The sequence below is a fragment of the Ictalurus punctatus genome, chromosome 25, assembly GCF_001660625.3.
Source record: "Ictalurus punctatus breed USDA103 chromosome 25, Coco_2.0, whole genome shotgun sequence".
Lineage (NCBI taxonomy): Eukaryota > Metazoa > Chordata > Actinopteri > Siluriformes > Ictaluridae > Ictalurus > Ictalurus punctatus.
The window spans coordinates 13,493,310-13,512,403 of record NC_030440.2 but is presented as its reverse complement, the minus strand read 5'-3'; the positions used below and the strand labels follow the sequence as shown (position 1 = coordinate 13,512,403).

Here is a 19,094-nt window from a genome sequence, read left to right as displayed (position 1 = left end):
AATCTAGTCAGATGCAAACTTTTACACTTTGTAGTGATAACCCTGAATCTAATCTAAGCGTCTATTTAGGCTATATATTTCCGCTATAATATACTCCACAGTACATGGCTGTCCTGTAATGTTTTATAGTTAGTGAGAATTTGGTGTCGTTTTTAGGAGCACACGATGATAACACTAATCAAGCTGTGACGTTACAATGACCAATTAATACGATAATCCGCATATATTAACATATCAGATAAATAAATCACATGCATACACTCTTTGAAGCCCTTGAAGTGTTATTTGCTCTATGTTTTTTTTTCCTACTTAGAACCCTTTCTAATAAAGAAACATTCAGCTAGAACATTTTAAGGATTCCTTCAGAAGGACAAAGAAACAACCCTTAAAGTTTTTTCCCCCAAGAGTGTACATAAATACACGAGAATGAATAATATTTTGAGAATAAATGTAGACAAAAAATGTAACATTTGGAAGCGTTGGAAGAAAAACGCACAAATAAATCAGCCCCAGAAGCTAAACCATGAAGCTAAATCTAATAAAGCTCAGCCAGAACAGTTGTGAGGGTTGAATTAACACGTGCAGGAGTTTATCCAGCATGACACAATAAACACTGTCAAGGCTTCAACAATATCACTACCAGTTATTTCAGGTTCTTTAACCCTCGTCATTTTTGCTGTTCATTTTTTTTTCGAAAACATTACACATTAGGTTTAGCATGCATTGAGAAACTGAAGACTTAGAGGAATAAGGCTTGTTATTGAAATGGGTTATAAAAAGATCACTTCAAATCACTTCCATAAGAAACACTTTACAACTAATAAGACATGAATAAAAGGGGTGAGTATACCTGTCAGTTTTATCCCGTTCCACCTTGCGCCTCTCCCGTGGACTTATGCAATATAATACTAACACACACACAAACACACACACACACACACACACAAACACACATATCACACAGGATAAATTCGTGATGGTTTTGTTCTGTGTGAAGACCTGAGCGCCATGCGGTGTGTGTGTGTTTGTTCAGAAGAGCGCACCGCCCAGTCTCCCACATTTCCATAGCCTAGGCTATAAGCATAATCAAAAGCAGATTTACAACCCAAGTGTTTCCGCTTCCGTGAAAGATTACACAAATAGGCTAGACTACCAAACACAAACATACCAAACATTACATGCATTAATTTAATCATGAATAATAAATTAATATCGAATGAACTGCATTATTAATACTACTAACAATACAGTAATTCGTTTATTAGCCTAATAACTTATGAAATTGTTATAGCTTATAAAAATGTAGGTACTAAACTAAAAAATACAATTAACATATCGCTGTTAAGAATTATTATTATTACATTTTTGACCATGGATTGCAGCGGGATACAATATAGCACGTAAAAGCGTTCGTTGTGTGATCTTCCAGATTCATAATACATTAAAAAAAAAAGAAAGAAAAAAAAAGTTTTAACTTCGTGATATATACCACTCCTTATTTTTCAGTGAAGTAGTGAACAGAATTTGCATTAACACCCGAAAAGTGTATTTTTTAAGCAGTAATTTATAAGCAAAACATTTTATAACATCGATTTAAACGTATTAAAGAAAAAGCAACAACATCAACAACAACAAAAACAATAACAAAACAGAAACGTTAGGATAAGGTTTTGCTGGACATGCGTTGGCATGAAAACAATACTGAGTTAAGAAATTATGATTTATTAAACGTAGCTACTGCTTGTGTGGAGTAAACAATAAATTTCGGTCCTGTTGATGACTGATGTAAAGGCGACTAAACTCAGTTTGAAGCCACGAAACTGAAATGAAATCATCTCTATTTATCAGCCGAGCGTCAAAGTAACCCTGTGAGTGTGTTCATTCAGCCCGGAGGATTTTAGCGTGTTGAAGAAGTAAAATAAATCAACTTTGGTATTTTATAGTGTAAACGATTATGAATGTGGCCTAAATTTAATAAAACGCACGAAGCAGGACGCACTCCATCCCTGGGTGGGGGTGCTCCCACAGTAGTTTTTGTCCGCTTTTTTTTTTTTTTTAAACTTCCTGTTGCTCCGCCTCTCGTGTTTGTCGTAAGCCTCGCGCGCAGTTACGAACCAAGCAGTAAGATAAAGACGGCTTTTCCCCTGTGCGCGTCGATGCGCTTGGAGCATTAATACCGTGCAGTCGAGTGACCACACAACACCATCACAGTCATCGCTGCGGGGGATTTTCTTTTATATTCTTTTATATTGTTGTGTCGGGCTGTCGGAGCGCGAGCACATCCTCGTCTCTGTGCGCGCGGGGGCTGAATCATGTCCCTGAGCCCGAAACACTCCACGCCTTTCTCCGTGAGCGACATCCTGAGCCCGCTGGAGGAGAGCTGCTTTAAGAAGTTTGCGTGCATGGAGGGCGCTTACCGGCAGCCTCCTCCTCCTGTGCAGAGCGCGCAGCATCAGCATCAGCATCAGCACCACCATCAGCACCAGCACCACCAACAGCAGCAGCAGCAGCAACAGCAGCACGGAGTGAGCCACGGAGCTTATCACGTGCCGCACGGCATGTCACAGTTCTCACACGCGGCCGTGGCGGGATACTGTAACGGGAGCCTCGGCGGCGTGGCGGAGCTGCCCACTTACCAAGAGAGCGTGAGGAGCGGCGCTGCCACTGCGGCTTGGTACGGAGCAAACCCGGAACCGCGTTACGCAGCACGTGAGTTCATCCAAAACTCATGTTATCATTACTTTTTAATAGGAAAGAAAAACCATCCAGCGTGAAGCATTCTTACATATAACGGCATATTGTTTTTTTTTTTTTTTTTTACTATTGCAAGAAAAGATAATGAATACTTACAGTAGAAACACCTAGACACTCTAAACTGCTTAAATCTGTAAAGCAAAAAAGTAAATATTTCTAAAAATGGTCCAACAAAAAATTCTATTCACTGGCCCGAGACATGCATTTTATTTATAGGCGTTTATTACAAATAACCTGTGTAAATAATACAAAATTTCTAATTATTAGGCTATAATTTGTTAATTTATAAATGACATCATAAACTTAATAAGCTGAATATTTGAAATTCAAATTTTATTTATTGATATACATAGGCTACTTAATAACTAAAATGTGACATTTGTGACTGCAGGTTTTATTTTAGTGATCAATAGGCCTGTGCATAACAACGGTATTAATGATAGCCTATATCCATTCTCCTCCCTGTATTAGATCATACACAACTAGAAATCAAACAAACAAACAAACAAACGGGGAATTCTTAACGGTTTCTGTTCATTGTGGTGCAAAACTCTGAGATGCAAACTAAATCTGTCACTATTTAAACTGAATGGCATATCTTCTAGTCGTTTTCTTCTCAATTTTATTAACCCTGGTTAGAACAAATAGTACACACACACACGCGCAACTTTACACACAGTATTTTCAGTTGTCTAGCTATAAAACAATCTTTACACGGAGAACGTGCAACGAGTTTTACATAATATATGAGGGAATAACTGGGTTACACATCATACTTATATTTTTAGACCAATGAGGGGGAAAAAAGAGACAATTGTATGTAGGCTACACACACACACACACATACATTATATATATATATATATATATATATATATATATATATATATATATATATATATATATATATATATATATGAAATATTTTTTCTCTCTGTATTATATATACATGGACACTGTTTTAAAATTAGTATTTTAACACATTTTATGTAATCAAATGTTGACTGATAAATGCACTTTAAAATTTTGTAATGAATCCGTTTAAAACGAGTCTTAGTTTATTCCTGTTGTAATAATAGCCTACTAGGCCTACGTCTAATAATAATAATAATAATAATAATAATAGTAATAATAATAATCTGTCTCTTTTGAAGTTCCTAGGTTCATGGGTTCCTCCACTACTATGAACATGAATATGGGCGCGCTCGCGGGAATGGACGCCAAGTCCATGGTGACTCTGCACGCGGCTCCGCGCAGGAAGCGTCGCGTGCTGTTCTCCCAGGCGCAGGTGTATGAGCTCGAGCGTAGGTTCAAGCAGCAGCGCTACCTGTCTGCTCCGGAGCGCGAGCACCTAGCCAGTCTGATCCACCTGACGCCGAACCAGGTGAAGATCTGGTTTCAGAACCACCGCTACAAAATGAAACGGCAGGCCAAAGACAAAGCAACGCGCGAGCCTCAGCTACAGCAGGACGCCGGGGACGCGTGCCAACAGCAGCAGCATTCACCGAGGCGCGTGACCGTACCTGTGCTCGTCAAAGACGGCAAACCCTGTCAGAACGGATCCGACACACAGACTTCCGGACAAAACGTTGCCATGCCTGCGGTTCCGCTACAACAGCGAAGCCAAACAGTGGAGTCTTTAGCGTCCGCAGCGGATGAGCTTGAGGACATGGCACCGAGTCCGCCCGCGCTGCACAGCGCTCACCTCAGCGGCCTGTCTCACCTGGACTCCGCCCTCCTGGAGTACAACATGGCGGGCTCGAACCTTCTGTACGGCAGAACTTGGTAGACGAATAAGCGTTTTGTGTGAACCAGAACCGGACGCGGAAACGGCCTCTAAAGACTCCAAAAACAATCTAAAATAACTGGACAGAAAGAGACGCGCATTTCAACATGTACAAATGTGGGGATTTTATTAGATTATATATCCATCCAGAAATTAAACCTGACGGTCGGACTGGTAGTGGTGTGGATGGACATGAGGGAAAAAAAGGCTAATCACCGTCCACATCACTTACCCTTCATTACTGTTCATGAAGCTTTTTGTAAGATACTTTTCAACTTTTTAGATAAACCTGATGCAAAGTATAAGGGACACAAATGACACCGCGAGATTTTATGCTGTTCATATGGAAACGTTTTATAATTTAAGGGGGGGAAAAAAAAGTCTTCTGGAACAACTAAGAACTAAATTTAACAATGAAACCATTCTGAATAATTTGCAGCTTTACTGCAAGGCAATGGGACATTAATCCATTATTTTGGAAAATTTATTTAGTTGGAGATTTATACTACGGGTTTCAATAAATGTTCATATTGCACCATTAAGGGAGTCCGATTTGTTACACGCTGGATTTATGTTTAAAAAGTGGTTGATAAAATGTGCATTGCTGCTTCTTTAGTCCTTTCTCTCCCTCAGGTTGTCTAACAATTAAAAAGGCAGAAAATTCCCATGTTTATATTTAATTTCCGTATAAGCAGATTTAAAAAAAAAAAAAAAAAAAAAAAAAAAAAACCCTATAGCCAAAACTGTGATGAGGAAAAACCTGAAAATATTTTATGATCGAATTGTAAATTTCTTTAGTCCAGTCTTGGTGACCAGGCTGAACAGCTGTAGGCATTTAGCACAATATTACAGAAATTGCACAATTTTTTTAAAAAATTCAAATAATTAAATACATAGGTTTTCTGACAATCCACCATACCAATTTTTTTTTAATAAAAAACAAAACAAAATAAAAAAACCAAAACAAAACATTTAAACAGCTGCTATCCCATCAGGTGTATATAAGCTAAACCTTATCTACCAAAACAAAAAACCAACTCCGATGAGGTGATTTTTTTTTGACTAGATATTAGACATTACATATGTGGGGCATTGTGATAAAACAAAACTATACAAATTTAAAAACCATATTTAAAAAAAAAGGATTTCCACCAAACAGGGAGGAAACTATTAAGTCAGTTGTTGAACTTAAGCAGAATTAAAGTGATTTCAGCAGCCTAATATGGAAACACTTCAGAATTCACATCAAGACTTCTGTCCATTAACCTAATTATTCTATTCTCATTTAAGACTGTTTTTGCTCACAGATCTACATTCGTAAATCATCTATTATGTGGAAACTGAATATTTAGCTCTGGATGAATACACTAGAAAAACCCAAACTGAGCACATTTTTTACATGCTAACTGGCTTCAGTTGAAAATATTCGATCTGATCCGAAATATATTTGTTTGAGGGGGGAGGGGGAAAGAAAAAAACAAAACAAAACAAAAAAACAAACAAAACAAAAAACACCACCACACACACGACTATTTGATTCTTGTGTATTTCTTAAATTTAACAAGAATTACAAAATCAGTTCATAAAAACTGTTATACTGACTAAAACCAGTTTTTTCCTTTTTTTTTTTTTTTAAAAACAAATTAACAGCCCACAAAAAAAAAAACCAACAAGTTAGGTTTCGAGAACAATGAAGGAGACACCGAGATCTACTTTAAATAGGGCTAACGATTCAGTTCCAGTTGTAGCGCCTTGCAGGTGGAGGCAGGCCGTAACTCCTCGAATTATAACCCTGGAGGGAAGCAAGAAATCTAATTAGCAAAATCACTTCAATTCTTCCAGGTCTGTTTAGGTGCAGGAATTTAAGGAGTTGCACATTCAACTTGAAACTTCTAGCACATTTGTAATTCAAAAAAAAAAAGACCAAGACTACTATTGACCACAAGAACCAAATAAATACATGCGTACCTCCTGTGGTCGGCGATCATCCGGGCGTTGCACGTGCTGCTGAAAGCCACCTGCTCCTCCACGACCTCTCTGAATGTTCTGCTGATATGCAGAGACTTGAGTCTGCATCGCACGATCCCATCCATGAGCACCGTGCACAAGTCTAGATGAAGAAACATGAAGAAATATAAATCCCTCACAAACAAAGAAGTGACTACAGTAAAGATAATTCAGGCTTAACTAATTAAAGATAGTTATACTGAATATTCTGATCTAGCCTGACCATAAAAGTGAGTGAAGTGGCAAAAGTATTATATTAAACGCATTTTTATGATTCATGATGTGCACAAAAATATTTAAGTTTGCTATTAAGTATCAGATAAATAAAATTAAAGCAAAAATTTTAGTGTACAAAAATACTTAACAAGAGATGGCACCAACACCCCATCAGTAACAAATTTTTAAAACTTGATTGCACTTTTTGTTGAGATTGATTTCATTATATTGATACTTTAATATATTTGTAGCATACATGATTTTTTGGTGTAAGGGTTTAACTGAATAAAAAAAAGCTACAGTTTTGTGCAAGTTTTTTTTGTACATATATATTAACTGAAGGGCTACAGTTAAGTCATTTTAAAAGGCTAGCAGTTTTATTTTATTTATTTTTTTTAAAGGAAAAAAAATATATATAAAAAAGGAAAAATTCAGTATTGGTATCGGAAAAGAAAGTGTAGTATCGCACCATCTCTAAACAAACGCATTGTACATGTTTTTACACCAGATACATATATCTCCTGACTGCATTGCTACACACAACAAGCACCTGAAGGGTCATGAAATGTATTGCGGGTGTAATGAAGATAAAGAGTTACAAACTCTGCCCCAAATGTCATCTTCATATTAACAAATTTTATACAGAAAAAGCTGAAGGTTGCAATGAATTCAGGTGGCATGCAACATACAATTAATGGGCTGGGGATTGGTTTGCACAAGGGAGTCCTTCTTGTCATGTGCTGTGAAGACTCATGTTTTAAGCCTTCAGGAGTCACTGGGATTGCATATTCTAAAGTTTTTGAGGATGCTGGAATGCTAAGTTAATAAGAGTTTGTTGATATTGGGCCTAAAGTTTTTTTTTTTTTTTTTTTTTTACTCCTTTAAAACTGAAACATTAACATGTTGCAAATCTGCAATACACACACACGGATAGGAGCATTTCTTTTTCAAATTGTTTTCAGGTATATTGTAAAATCTCCAAGCTGTTATCGAAGTTGTACTACACAGTGTCTTTTGCACCACTACGAAATGATAAGTTCCCCAGAGTTAAAAAAAAAGTTTAGCTTTGGGATGCAACATGACAAAATATTCTGTTGGTTTGACATTTAAAATTTGTTAAAGTGTTAAAGGCAATTAGAAAAAAACAGGTTTGCAGTAATGAATCAGTAACAAGGCCAATTCTCACATAGCTTTAAATAAAGAATGCGTTAAAGAATTGGTCTGGTGGGGCATTTCTATAAAATCATTTGGAATACTGTTCCTGGTTTTTGCTGTGTTTTGGACATTGACAGCTGGTTCTAATCCGTTATATCATTAGTCCTATGCTAACAGACATGCAAGTTAATCGATCGTGTCTGCAACTAGCCAAAGGCTCTAGCGAGAACCTGAACAGAATTGGGGAACTGTGGAAAAACTGATTTTAGATCTTAAACAACCTGATAGGAAATTATGGGGGGAAAACATTCTTACACACTATTGTTCACCAAAATCCTGGCATGTTTTGTGTCTGAACATGAGACTAATGGGAATATCAAAAGCAATCAGTACCATATAGCAGATACACCAGTAAATTAAAAAAAAAGGTTTAAAAAATAATAAATAAAATACAATCAAGTTTAGGAACATCCAAAAGGATATTAAAAAGCGTTTTGGCTCAGCTTGTTCAGTCTTCAGCACAGCTTTAACAGAATGAGCGTTTTCTTACTGTAAGGGTCCTACATACTGACCAGCTATACTGGCAGAAGGACTACAAAGCCCAGACACATACCAATAAACTAGCCAAAAAAAATTCACTTTAACACATTTAATTTGTCTGCTCTAAGGTCACATTTCCAAGTAAATCAAGATCATTTGTTTGTTCGATGATTGCTGTCAGTAGGGGGAGGAGGGAGAAAGGAACATGACTTGCATGGTGACGTTTCAAAAGTCATATGTTTATAGACAGGAAATTGGCACTGCATTGTGGCGAAGTATTTATTAATTTTATAAAAAATGTTTCTGCATGGATGAACAACATGGTGATGGAGGGGAAAAATATAAAATCTAGGCAATTAAAACAACAACAACAACAACAACAACAACAACAAAAAAAAACCCTGATTCGGGTTATTCCCCAGTTATTTTCTGGTCGTTTCCTACTGAGCTCAAAACTGTTAGTTTCTATGAATAGCAAATCTGCAACATGTGGCAATCCATAAAGCAGGACACCCGTACTACCTCTAATCCAGGCTCTATAAGATAGAGAGGAGAAAAAGAAAAGCGGAATCCTAACCATCCCTCATTACTCAAACATGTCACAGCCTTCCCAATGCCTGCCTTAGCAAACAACTGTGGAATCCATAATCCCTCCTCCAGGTTCCTTTATGCATTTCATTCGTGTCTGTCCTGAGTGCTTAAAGGAAATGCGCACAGTCGCCACTAATAACTACTGACCTAAGGTGACACAGGCCTACAATAGGCTTGGTAGGACTAAAAAGTTGAACCCAAAAGAAGCTGATTAGTGCCTGAAGAGGTCTGGAGCCAGAATCAATGGCTGGTCTGTGTGACCGCAGCGGCCCAGCCTCCGAGGCGATATTGGACCAACAGAATTAGTGCTGCCTCATTAAGTCCTGCAAACCTCTTCAGGAGAAAATTTGTTTAGCCTGTGCAAAATAACCAATTCCATCCTAAGCCCTCCCACAGAGGAAGCGAAAGGGAGAAAGAGACTAAGTAATTCCAGGAAAAAAAGGATTTCTATATTCAAAAGAATTCAGAAAACGTCCTTTCTCATGACATTCTGATCAATTCATGCAGCATTACTGCATATATAAGAGCAAGATGTATAGATATTACATTCAGTATGGTGAATATGAAATGCAGAGGTTGGATAAAGCTGGAGACTTACTGTGGGTACTGCGGTGGATGAGATGGTGGTATATTTCTTGGAAATCCCTGCTGCCTGGAATCTATTAAGGAAGAAAAATGTATATTATTTTTATGAAGTCATGAACAATGGGTTTCCTATATAATGGTGTGTATGAAATAATCTGTTATACTGAATCTGAATGGGGCTTTAAATCAGTTAATTTCAGATTTACTTGGTGCAATCAGAATAATGAAAGCAAAACGGTTTCAGTGATGCAATTAAGCAGGAGCAATTCGAATGACAGCAGTACCTGGGGGGGGTGGGGGCTGTTATGCATTTGCATTTCTTCCCCTACAAAATGAACTAAGCATTCATCTGGCGACATTGTGCCGGGCTCAAGTGCTCTAGTTCCAGCGAGGCAAACCCCTCGACAAAGGCACACTTTCAAAAAAAAAAAAAAAAAAAAAAAAAAAAAAAAAAAAAAAAAAAGTAGCGAGTGGCTTCGACCCAATCTCCCGTTGCCAAGGCAATAACCAGCTGCAGAGCTCAGACTTGTTTGTTTTATAGTGGTGAGTGGCTGAGATTGGGGGGGGGGAGCGGGAGGGAGAAACTTCAGCTGTCATTTACAAACGGGTTCCAATCTGCTCTAGGGGGAGGAAAAAAAAAAAAGGAATGTTTTCCATGTTTGTCGTAATCAGTTACACCTGCAAATGGACCAGTTGCTATTCTGGATTCAAGTAGTGAAGACTACTGCAAAGGTGGCATTCAATTCTCACGGCTTCATATATATATACACACACTGACCAGAAAGAGGAAAAACAAAAGGGACCACCCACTTTTAGCCCAATTATCTTGCCCCCCCCAGTCAGCAGAGCTCTATATACATCCTAAAGATGGCGTTATAATCAATTCATCCATAATAAACCCAGACTAGTCTAAGGACAGAGGAGCAGAAAGGATCTGTACACCAGCAATCCTCTGTAAACTGTCTTCTCATTAACTTAACACAGGGATTACACTGTCCCAATGCATATCTTGTAAATACTGACATACTGCCTGGTTTTTAATTAGACCCACATGATGGCAAGACCAGTTCTAGTCTCAGTTGTACACTGTATAAAAAGTTTCACATTTCTCAGGGTCTGACTGCTGATTCATTGAAAGGGACAGGAATGCTCATCAACAGAAGCAGTGAAGTGAAGAGAGCTCATCTAAACTGGTCATTTATTTCCCACAATACATGGGGATGCCCCATTCTCACCTAGTCATAGATAATGAGATGGTGGAATAGATATGGAGATACTGAATGAAGAGACATGTCTGATCATCTACTTGCTACTGAGAGTAATGGTGGAGATGTACACACATTTTATATTTATTTATTTATTGAGAGAAAGAGAGAGAGAGTGACTTGACTGAAATGTTTTTCTTAAAAACCTTTTGATCTGAACTAAATGATTGAAATCAGTGTTGTAGACAAAAATATAAATCGTGTCAACATAATTTCTTTCATTAGAAAACTAACATTTTCACAAAAAAGGATTTATTTATTTATTTTCTCAAACTGATGACTTGGAATGAAATATTCAGAAAAGCAGACGATAAGTGTACAGCATCGGTGTGAACTCCTTTAATACTGTTTAAAAAGCGTCTCAGGGAAATTCCTCAAGAAATCATTGAGAAAATGCCCTGCACCCTGATGTTAGAAATTTGCATCAGCTTTATAATCCAATAATTAAAAAAAAAACTATACATCTCAACTGTCCTTGCTTTTATAAGGTGAAAAAGATTTATGAAAAATATTCAACAGTAACAATAAATAATGCTAATATTAGCAGAACATTATCAGCTCATGACTGAATCTACTGACTAATTCGCAACTTTACCAACAGCTGCTTCAATTAAAGTCAGTAAATGCCAGCGATCCGTCTCAAACTTTACATTGAGCAGGCTCCACAGGAGGTGATGGTCCAGTGAAAAGGCAACGTTAACTAGGTTTTTACCTCTCTCATGCCACTACTCAAACATGCTCCATCAGAGCCAGCGCATCCCCCACACACCCGCTGTATGCAACGATGGTTCACGTAAAGATAATGGCTGCTCTCAGAAGTGAGGAAGCTTAAAGCCCTGCTGAATTAAGTTGGAGGTCAAGGCTTGAGAAACACATACTTAAAAGCCTCTGTTTGGTATCTGAAAATAATCCACATTTTGAATGTGTAAAATCTGATGCTCCTATGGGGAGGGGGATAGAATAATAAATAAATAAATGGGGGGGTGTGTGTTAAGACAGATAAGCCAGTTATTTAAACGTTAAATGCATTAATGCCAACTAATACAAATAAATCAACACTCATATGGGGACAATTCTGTGTAACCATAGTCCTCAACCTCTCCTGGTCATGTCTTTATTTCCACCTAAGATAGTAGTATCAGAGTTGTGCGAGGTTTTGCATGGCATTGTTTTTATATTTTATATCGTGCACACATCCATTGCGTTGTACAAATGTACAACTTGTTTATTCACAAAATTGTACATTTGTACAAGTTGATGCTTTCAACTAGTAAAAATCGTTCTGAACAATGACCAGAATGCATCACGTGTTTGATGTGTAACGTAGCAGGAGGCAAGTAATAAGCTAATCGGGTAAAGGAACTAACATGCTACCGTCAACTATAAAACTGCTGCATTAAAAGACGTGTTTTTTACTCTTTCCTGGAGACTGGTAACCACTTCCTTTAAAAGCATACTAACTATTAATTATACCTACTAAACCTATATGGCTGCTGGGAAACTAAATACCTGAAAGTCCTGACATGAAACCCGCACGTCCAGGGTGCTTGCGTTGGTGATTCGTACACCTCCATTTTAGCATGTTAAATTTGCTTTGTAACTAAGCTCGTAGCCTTCTGTTTAGCACTGTGCAAACTGCATACCCAACTCAGACACTGCTCCAAAAATATATTTTTGCGACTTAAATTTAGAATAGTGCTACTTTAAATAGGTAAATCAAACTGCCATATCACTTCCAACAAATCCAACCAATTCCCTGCATCAGATACACACCCAAAAAAAATTAACAGGAGCCCCTTCAACTGCTATGCCATAATAAAATGTGGTGGATGGTGCATTCAGTAGTTAGTGACGAAAAGCAGAAATAAAAAGGTCAAGGAAAGACGTAGGCCTCTATATACAATTTCAACTCAACATGACTACATTTGCATTAAGTGCTAGAAGGATGACCTCGGCATGCACAGAATAGATCAGCCACCAGATGAGATTATTCATCAACTTGCAAATCATACATCAAAGTGAGCACAGAGAAGCGAACAGAGCGGTGCCCGTTTCTGTGCTCGAGTCACACTCTGCTTCCTCTGGGACAAAGCCAGGTGACTTGACGGCACGTTTGGACATTGTGGCAATTTCTCAGACACTACGACCAAGTACTACTCAGAATTCAGAGTTATGTAACAGTAGAACATTATGTGAACAGAATCACAACACAAGGATGCGTTCATTACAATACCCCATCGGCCACGTTAACCTATATAATAATAATAATAATAATAATAATAATAATAATAATAATGATAATAATAATGATAATACTTAAATTTCACTTGAAGGATGCTGTATGAGGTATTAGGCAATTGACTATACCAGGGGTTTTCAATCCTGGTCCTGGGGACCCACTGCACTGCACATTTTGCTCACTGACACCCAACTGTCATCCCATTGATTGAAAACACCTGACTCTAATTTCACATTCAAATTAACTGCTAATGCAAGAGGTTCACACAATTTTGCCACTCACAGATGTGTCATATTGGATCATTTTTCTCAATAAATGACCAAGTATAATACTTTTGTATCATTTGTTTAATTTGGTTCTCCGTCTACTTTTAGGACTAGTGTGAAAATCTGATGATATTTTAGGTCATATTTATGCAGATATTTAGGGCCATACTGTTTTTGGCCTATTATTTTAACATTAAAGCAATTACATATACAGCATTCTGACTTAAGCATGTGACCTAAATATACTGTTCCATGTGAAGAGAAAGTGTGTGTAACTCACGCTGGTGGTCTCGAAGAGGTGGACGATAGTTCCCTTGGTGATATGTACTGGGGGGCGGGGCATTGCTGTATTGCCCACCCATGGTCGGCGCGACTCGAGGGGGCCTGGGGCCATGTTGACCACCTTGTTGAGGACTGCTGACATGATGGCTGATAGGGAAAAAACAAACACAACAAAAAAACACAACAGCTCAACAAGCATGCATACGTGACCTTCCAAACACAAACTCCCATCATCAGGAATTAAAACTCTGGCTCCTTGTTCCGCTATAAAAGTCTGAGCACCTGTCTGCTTGGTCTAATCAAACCCAACGACTGCCTTCATTAAGAGATTAAGGCTTAGGCAAGCAAAAAACCTGCCCAAACCATGGCTGCATGAAGTGATGCATAAGTCATCATTTCACACCCAGGCCTGATGAATCTGCCAGATGTTCAGTTAAGTTTTTAAGCAGCTGTTCTAGTTTTCTCTGAAACAGTGCTGAACCTGACAACGATCATGCTTTACCAGCGTAAAAGACCTTGTTCTATTGCCACGGAAATGACTCTGTCGAACAGCTCTGAACTAATAATCAATCTTAAATCAAATGCTCCTCCTCTACATATGAATGCAAACATGACCAACTACCAAACCCCTACACGTCAGTCAGCTACCGGTATATCACTATTGCTACGATTTCATTAAAAAGCCATGGTCGCAAAATGTGAATTTTTCATTTGCTATTAATTTTTATACAGAGCGAAGTGCACGAAGACTAAGTGCAGCTGCAAGGCAAATCACAGGTTTACATTATCGCACTCATTCCAATATGTTAACATTTATATAGTAACAATTCATTCACAGAGACTTCTACAGAGAACTGTACGTGCATTTATTTATTTAATAAAGTATCTTTTGTTATGGTTAAGAAGTTGAGACGTTGAACATATTTTTGAAGGCGTCTCCAGTGAAAGCATACTGCAAGTTAGAGGCAAGTAAATTTTCCCCCCACACAAGTAAGTCTTTGTTGTGGGCTTTGGGGTTCTCCGCAATATTGAAGTTCTGTCTAAACTTAATTAATAAAAAAAGGTTACTGCTGGCAAATTATTGTGGTATGTAAGGAATAATGTGCACAGAACAGAGTGGTGTGATGTGGCCTATGAGAAGCAGACTTATTTTCTTATAACAGCATGTCTGCTTACTCCTCTTAGACCACAGCAATACTGACAACAAATACAACTTTTATTAATAAACACAATATGCTTATTAACCGTTTATGTGTTGCAGCACCTCCAAGAGTTAATTCTAGTTATATTTGTTTAGCAAATATATAAACAGTTGCATAGGTAAAAGCCCCCCCCCCCCCCCCCCAAAGTTAAAGAAACCGGAAAACACACAAAAGTTCTCCATAAATGTTAGTTTCATAACAGAAAACGTCACCATATCAACCATGTTACATAACATTTTGAAAAACCTGTTTATTATCAGACTTTGATTATGTAGGCCATCTTCCAAAATCACAAGTCCCTGTGAATGAGTGGTTACTATAGAAACAGTTATTTGAATAAGTTTGAATTACAAATTACAGCCAGCATTGCCATCAGAGCCGTGCTGTTATTGAAAATGATTTTCCTATGACCACCCTGCTTTATTCCTTACATATAGGGATTTATAAACACACAAGTTATGTAACATGCTGTAGAGCCCGACACCTACCCCAGCGTCCTGAAGGCAGACTGGTCCAGGTGCATTTGCTGGCGGTTGTGATTAAAGCCCAGTTGGGGTCTCCATGGTTGTCTATTAGACCTCTCCCAGTCACCAGGCTTCAACACTTTTTGGGGAATCCTGTAAGCAAAGATATTTACCAAAAGGACGGGGGGGTGTAATTACCTTACTCAAAAATAGCCAGCCATTTTTGGTTTGCTATCTGCAACAACCACTCAATAGCCTGGTAGAAATATGGTACAAATTCATAATGATGTACAGAATTGGGCTAATAATCCATTAATATAGTTGAGTGTAACACAATATTAAATACAACTACTACAAGATTAATACAAAAACTGACTTTACATAAACCACCACCATCTAGTTTCAATAAGGAAGAGATGGTCTAGATTGCAGTAATTTTAGGCAAGTTTTCATAGTTTCTAATTAAAGATGAGGGAATCTGTACATACTTTGCCCCAGGAAGGATGACTGCTTTGAACACATAATTGTCTTCATACTGTGGATCCTTGAACTTAATTCTGAAAAACAAACACTTGATTAGATCTGTGGAATCAGTGCACAATCCCCCCCCCCCCCCTTTTAAACTTTAATTCCCTAGGAAAGAACATGAAAGACTAGACTTACTGGTTTACAATCCTTAACATTAGACGAAAACTGACAAGCCATTCAGATAAATTGCACAGTTTAGACCTGGGGTGTTCAATCTTACTCACGTACACATCATATTCAAAGCTGATGTGGCTGTGACTTTCATTCCAACCATTAAAACATTAAAACAGCTAAATCACGACGGATAGTTTGAGTGCAATCTGGAAATTATTCTATGCAAGATGAGCGATGTGGATAGGACAGAGTTTGTGAGGGCCTTTTATTTATTTATTTATTTATTTTAAACAATAAGGGGTCACTTAGGGCCCTAGGACAACCAGTGATTTTTAATGCACACTTTGCTATCATTTGGCGAAGAGGTTAATGTATCATGTAGTTCACAGGGGGTCCCTTGTGGTGTGAAAAGAATAGGTAACAAACAACTAAACATTAGACGTTCACAAAGAAGCAATAATCAGAAGGGGGGGGGGAGCAACTGAAGCAAGTAAAATTTGGACCACAAATGTGCCTTAGATCATTTGGTACAAGAGTAAAATTGCACAAATGTGACGGAATACTTTAAGGAGCTAGTTTCACATTTGATTGGATACGGTAAAAATGCAGCTGAACATCTGGACGGATAAAAACGCTTAATATGCGTTTAGGTGAGTGCAGTCTAGCAGATTTATTTTTCAGTAACTAAATAAATAAATGAATAAATAAATAAATCAATAAATAAAAAGGAAGAAAAGCACAGCTTACAGAACTGCACTGCTGCATGGAATATCCCTCAGCATAGGGATCGGAGATTCTACAGGTCTGAGAAAAGACAACAGAAATAAATTAGATTTGATGCACATTGCTCAGATTAAGAGTTCATGGATAATAGCAAAACAAAAACACACAACAACCCCCCCCCCCCCCCCCCCCCCCCCAAAAAAAAAAAAAAAAAAATGGGGAAGTGTGTTGAATCGAGGATAAAGCACCTGTTCCTTACTTATCTGGTAGAATAGGATCTTCTTCAAGTGATAATGCACCTTGGATCCCAAAGCACAGCTCTGGAGGAATCCCAGTTCCCTGAATGAAGGTTCAGACAAACATGGGTTCAGGATTGAAAGTGATATAAAGCCTAAATGATCGAAGGGGCACCACAGGTATACAGCTTCCACAGACATGACGGAATGGTTTTGTACTGGCTTTCAAGATTTTCATGGAGCCTCCCCCCTTCAGGAAAATTTTCCATTGTACATCCATTCTTAACACTGTTAGTTTTAGTTCAGATTTTGGTCGACAGAGAACATTTCATACCTCGTAAGATTCTGATCTATAGAGTTCCTTGATGAAGTCACACAGAGGGTGGGATTTCGAGACAAAAACCACATCGCTGCCCAGACTATTCCTTCTGACTGAAAGGGAAACAAAAGCACATTAGGTAAATATGATTTAGATTTCCTGATTTATTAGATCATAAATGTAACCTTTTATTCAAGTGAGAGCTAGTGACCATGAATTTCCATTTGCAACCGAGACCTGGTCACAATAGTCATGTGCACCAACATGCATGAATAACTCATGCTCGATTGACACAAAAGGAGTCCATCGCATTTTAAAAATCACTTTTCTTAAGCAATTCAATTTTTTATAATTTCAACCACAAGTCCAAAACAAGCAATAAGTTTATGACTAAACACCATGGACAGACAAATCAGAAGCATGAAAAAGATTAGGTGACCAGGTTACTAGCTGTTTATATATAAAAGAAAGAAAAAAATAAATAAAAATCCATCTGACTATTGGATGAAAATCGATCTATAAGATCAGTTTAACCCAATGACTCCTCCCCCAAGTGAGAACTGATGTACTTGTCTTGGTCTGTATTACTTACTTAACTAGTGCACAATCATTTGTTACACTGCATTAGTGACCTTTTTTAAGCCTTGTTAATCAGGTTTTCAGGGCATCCAAAACATGGGAACCTTAACTCGGACTAGTTAAAGAATTCATGATTTGCGCACCCCTGAAATCACAATGCTTGACTTTACTACTGAAAATGAAAGTCTCAACATTCACCTTCATCTGCTGTTAAGTCAGGATAGACCTTTTCCAAGGCTGCCCGCAGCCTGCGCTCATCAACAAACGGCAACAAAGCAACACCTTTAATAACAAGAGCATCATCAACAGCAGGGTTTAAATAAATAAATAAATAAATAAATAATATTAAACAAAATAATTTGGAGAGACAATAGTGGATTGTGTATTAAACTGTGCTTACCCTGCCAGGCGAACTTCTTTCCATTCAAATCAATCGCAAAGTCTTCAGGATAGAAGTCGATGATGGGGGAGTCCTGTTTAAACACAGATTATACAATGCTTAATAAAGTCAATACAAAAAGCTACAACACTGAACAGCTTCAGGTGTTTTACATGACATCATGAAACTATATGAGCATTATATTTAAAGTGGCCTCACCGGGTCTGACATCAGTTCCCGCCATGTCGGAGGCAGGAAGTTCCCACTGGCAGCAGGAAACACTCCCATCAGCTGCTCTAGAGGTTTGAACTGAAAAGCAAAAATGTAGCCGTGCACAAAACCGTTATTGTAGCTTTTTGTTTTTAGTATCCCATCAGGCAGACGTGACTCAACAGGGATTTACTGAAGCACATTCATATTTTGACAAAAGGTACAGTAAAAACTACATGTTTTCCAGTTCCACCTACTGGCTTGGTGCCTTTTTCGAAATCTGTGAACATGTCCTTGATGTCTTTGAAGTCGGATGCAAATGGTGCATAGTGGAACGGAAAGTACCACTTCCAGGACGCACAGCCCTGTAAAGGAGTCAGGAGGTTAAAAAACTATACATAAAGTTTATTTTGAAAACACACAAAATATTCAGTTAGTGTGTTTGTATGCCTAGAAATGTTTGTTTCCATGGTGTCCGACAAAGTACAATTCAGTTGGGGCAAAATGTTTGACACCAGTCATAAGTAAATTTAACCGGAGAACGTCTAAATTACAATTGATTTGCATCGACGTGATCCATGTATAAATCACAGGACTGGGAGGGTCTTACAATGTACGCATGGTGGTCACACAAAACCTACATTAACCTCATTT

General features: G+C 38.0%; 2 protein-coding genes across 2 annotated transcripts in view; one reads left to right on the top strand and one right to left on the bottom strand.

Annotated features, from left to right (window-relative positions):
• Positions 1–1,392: 1,392 nt before the first annotated feature.
• On the top strand, positions 1,393–4,543 carry nkx2.4b (NK2 homeobox 4b). The gene is made up of 2 exons (XM_017456123.3): positions 1,393–2,709; positions 3,909–4,543. The coding sequence occupies exons 1-2, from the start codon at positions 2,313–2,315 to the stop codon at positions 4,541–4,543; spliced, it is 1,032 nt and encodes a 343-aa protein (XP_017311612.1). The 5' UTR covers positions 1,393–2,312.
• Positions 4,544–6,068: 1,525 nt separating this feature from the next.
• The window catches only part of xrn2 (5'-3' exoribonuclease 2), a 29,354-nt gene continuing 16,328 nt past the window's right edge, over positions 6,069–19,094 (bottom strand). Inside the window, exons 19-31 of the mRNA XM_017456122.3 lie at positions 18,698–18,805; positions 18,450–18,539; positions 18,252–18,324; positions 18,050–18,133; positions 17,288–17,385; positions 16,977–17,056; positions 16,742–16,798; positions 15,841–15,909; positions 15,377–15,505; positions 13,685–13,833; positions 9,648–9,708; positions 6,509–6,650; positions 6,069–6,332 (exon numbers count right to left, since the gene is read on the bottom strand). Coding sequence (XP_017311611.1) covers positions 6,273–6,332; positions 6,509–6,650; positions 9,648–9,708; positions 13,685–13,833; positions 15,377–15,505; positions 15,841–15,909; positions 16,742–16,798; positions 16,977–17,056; positions 17,288–17,385; positions 18,050–18,133; positions 18,252–18,324; positions 18,450–18,539; positions 18,698–18,805 — 1,200 coding nt within the window. The 3' untranslated portion in view covers positions 6,069–6,272. The remainder of the gene's footprint in view (positions 6,333–6,508; positions 6,651–9,647; positions 9,709–13,684; positions 13,834–15,376; positions 15,506–15,840; positions 15,910–16,741; positions 16,799–16,976; positions 17,057–17,287; positions 17,386–18,049; positions 18,134–18,251; positions 18,325–18,449; positions 18,540–18,697; positions 18,806–19,094) is intronic.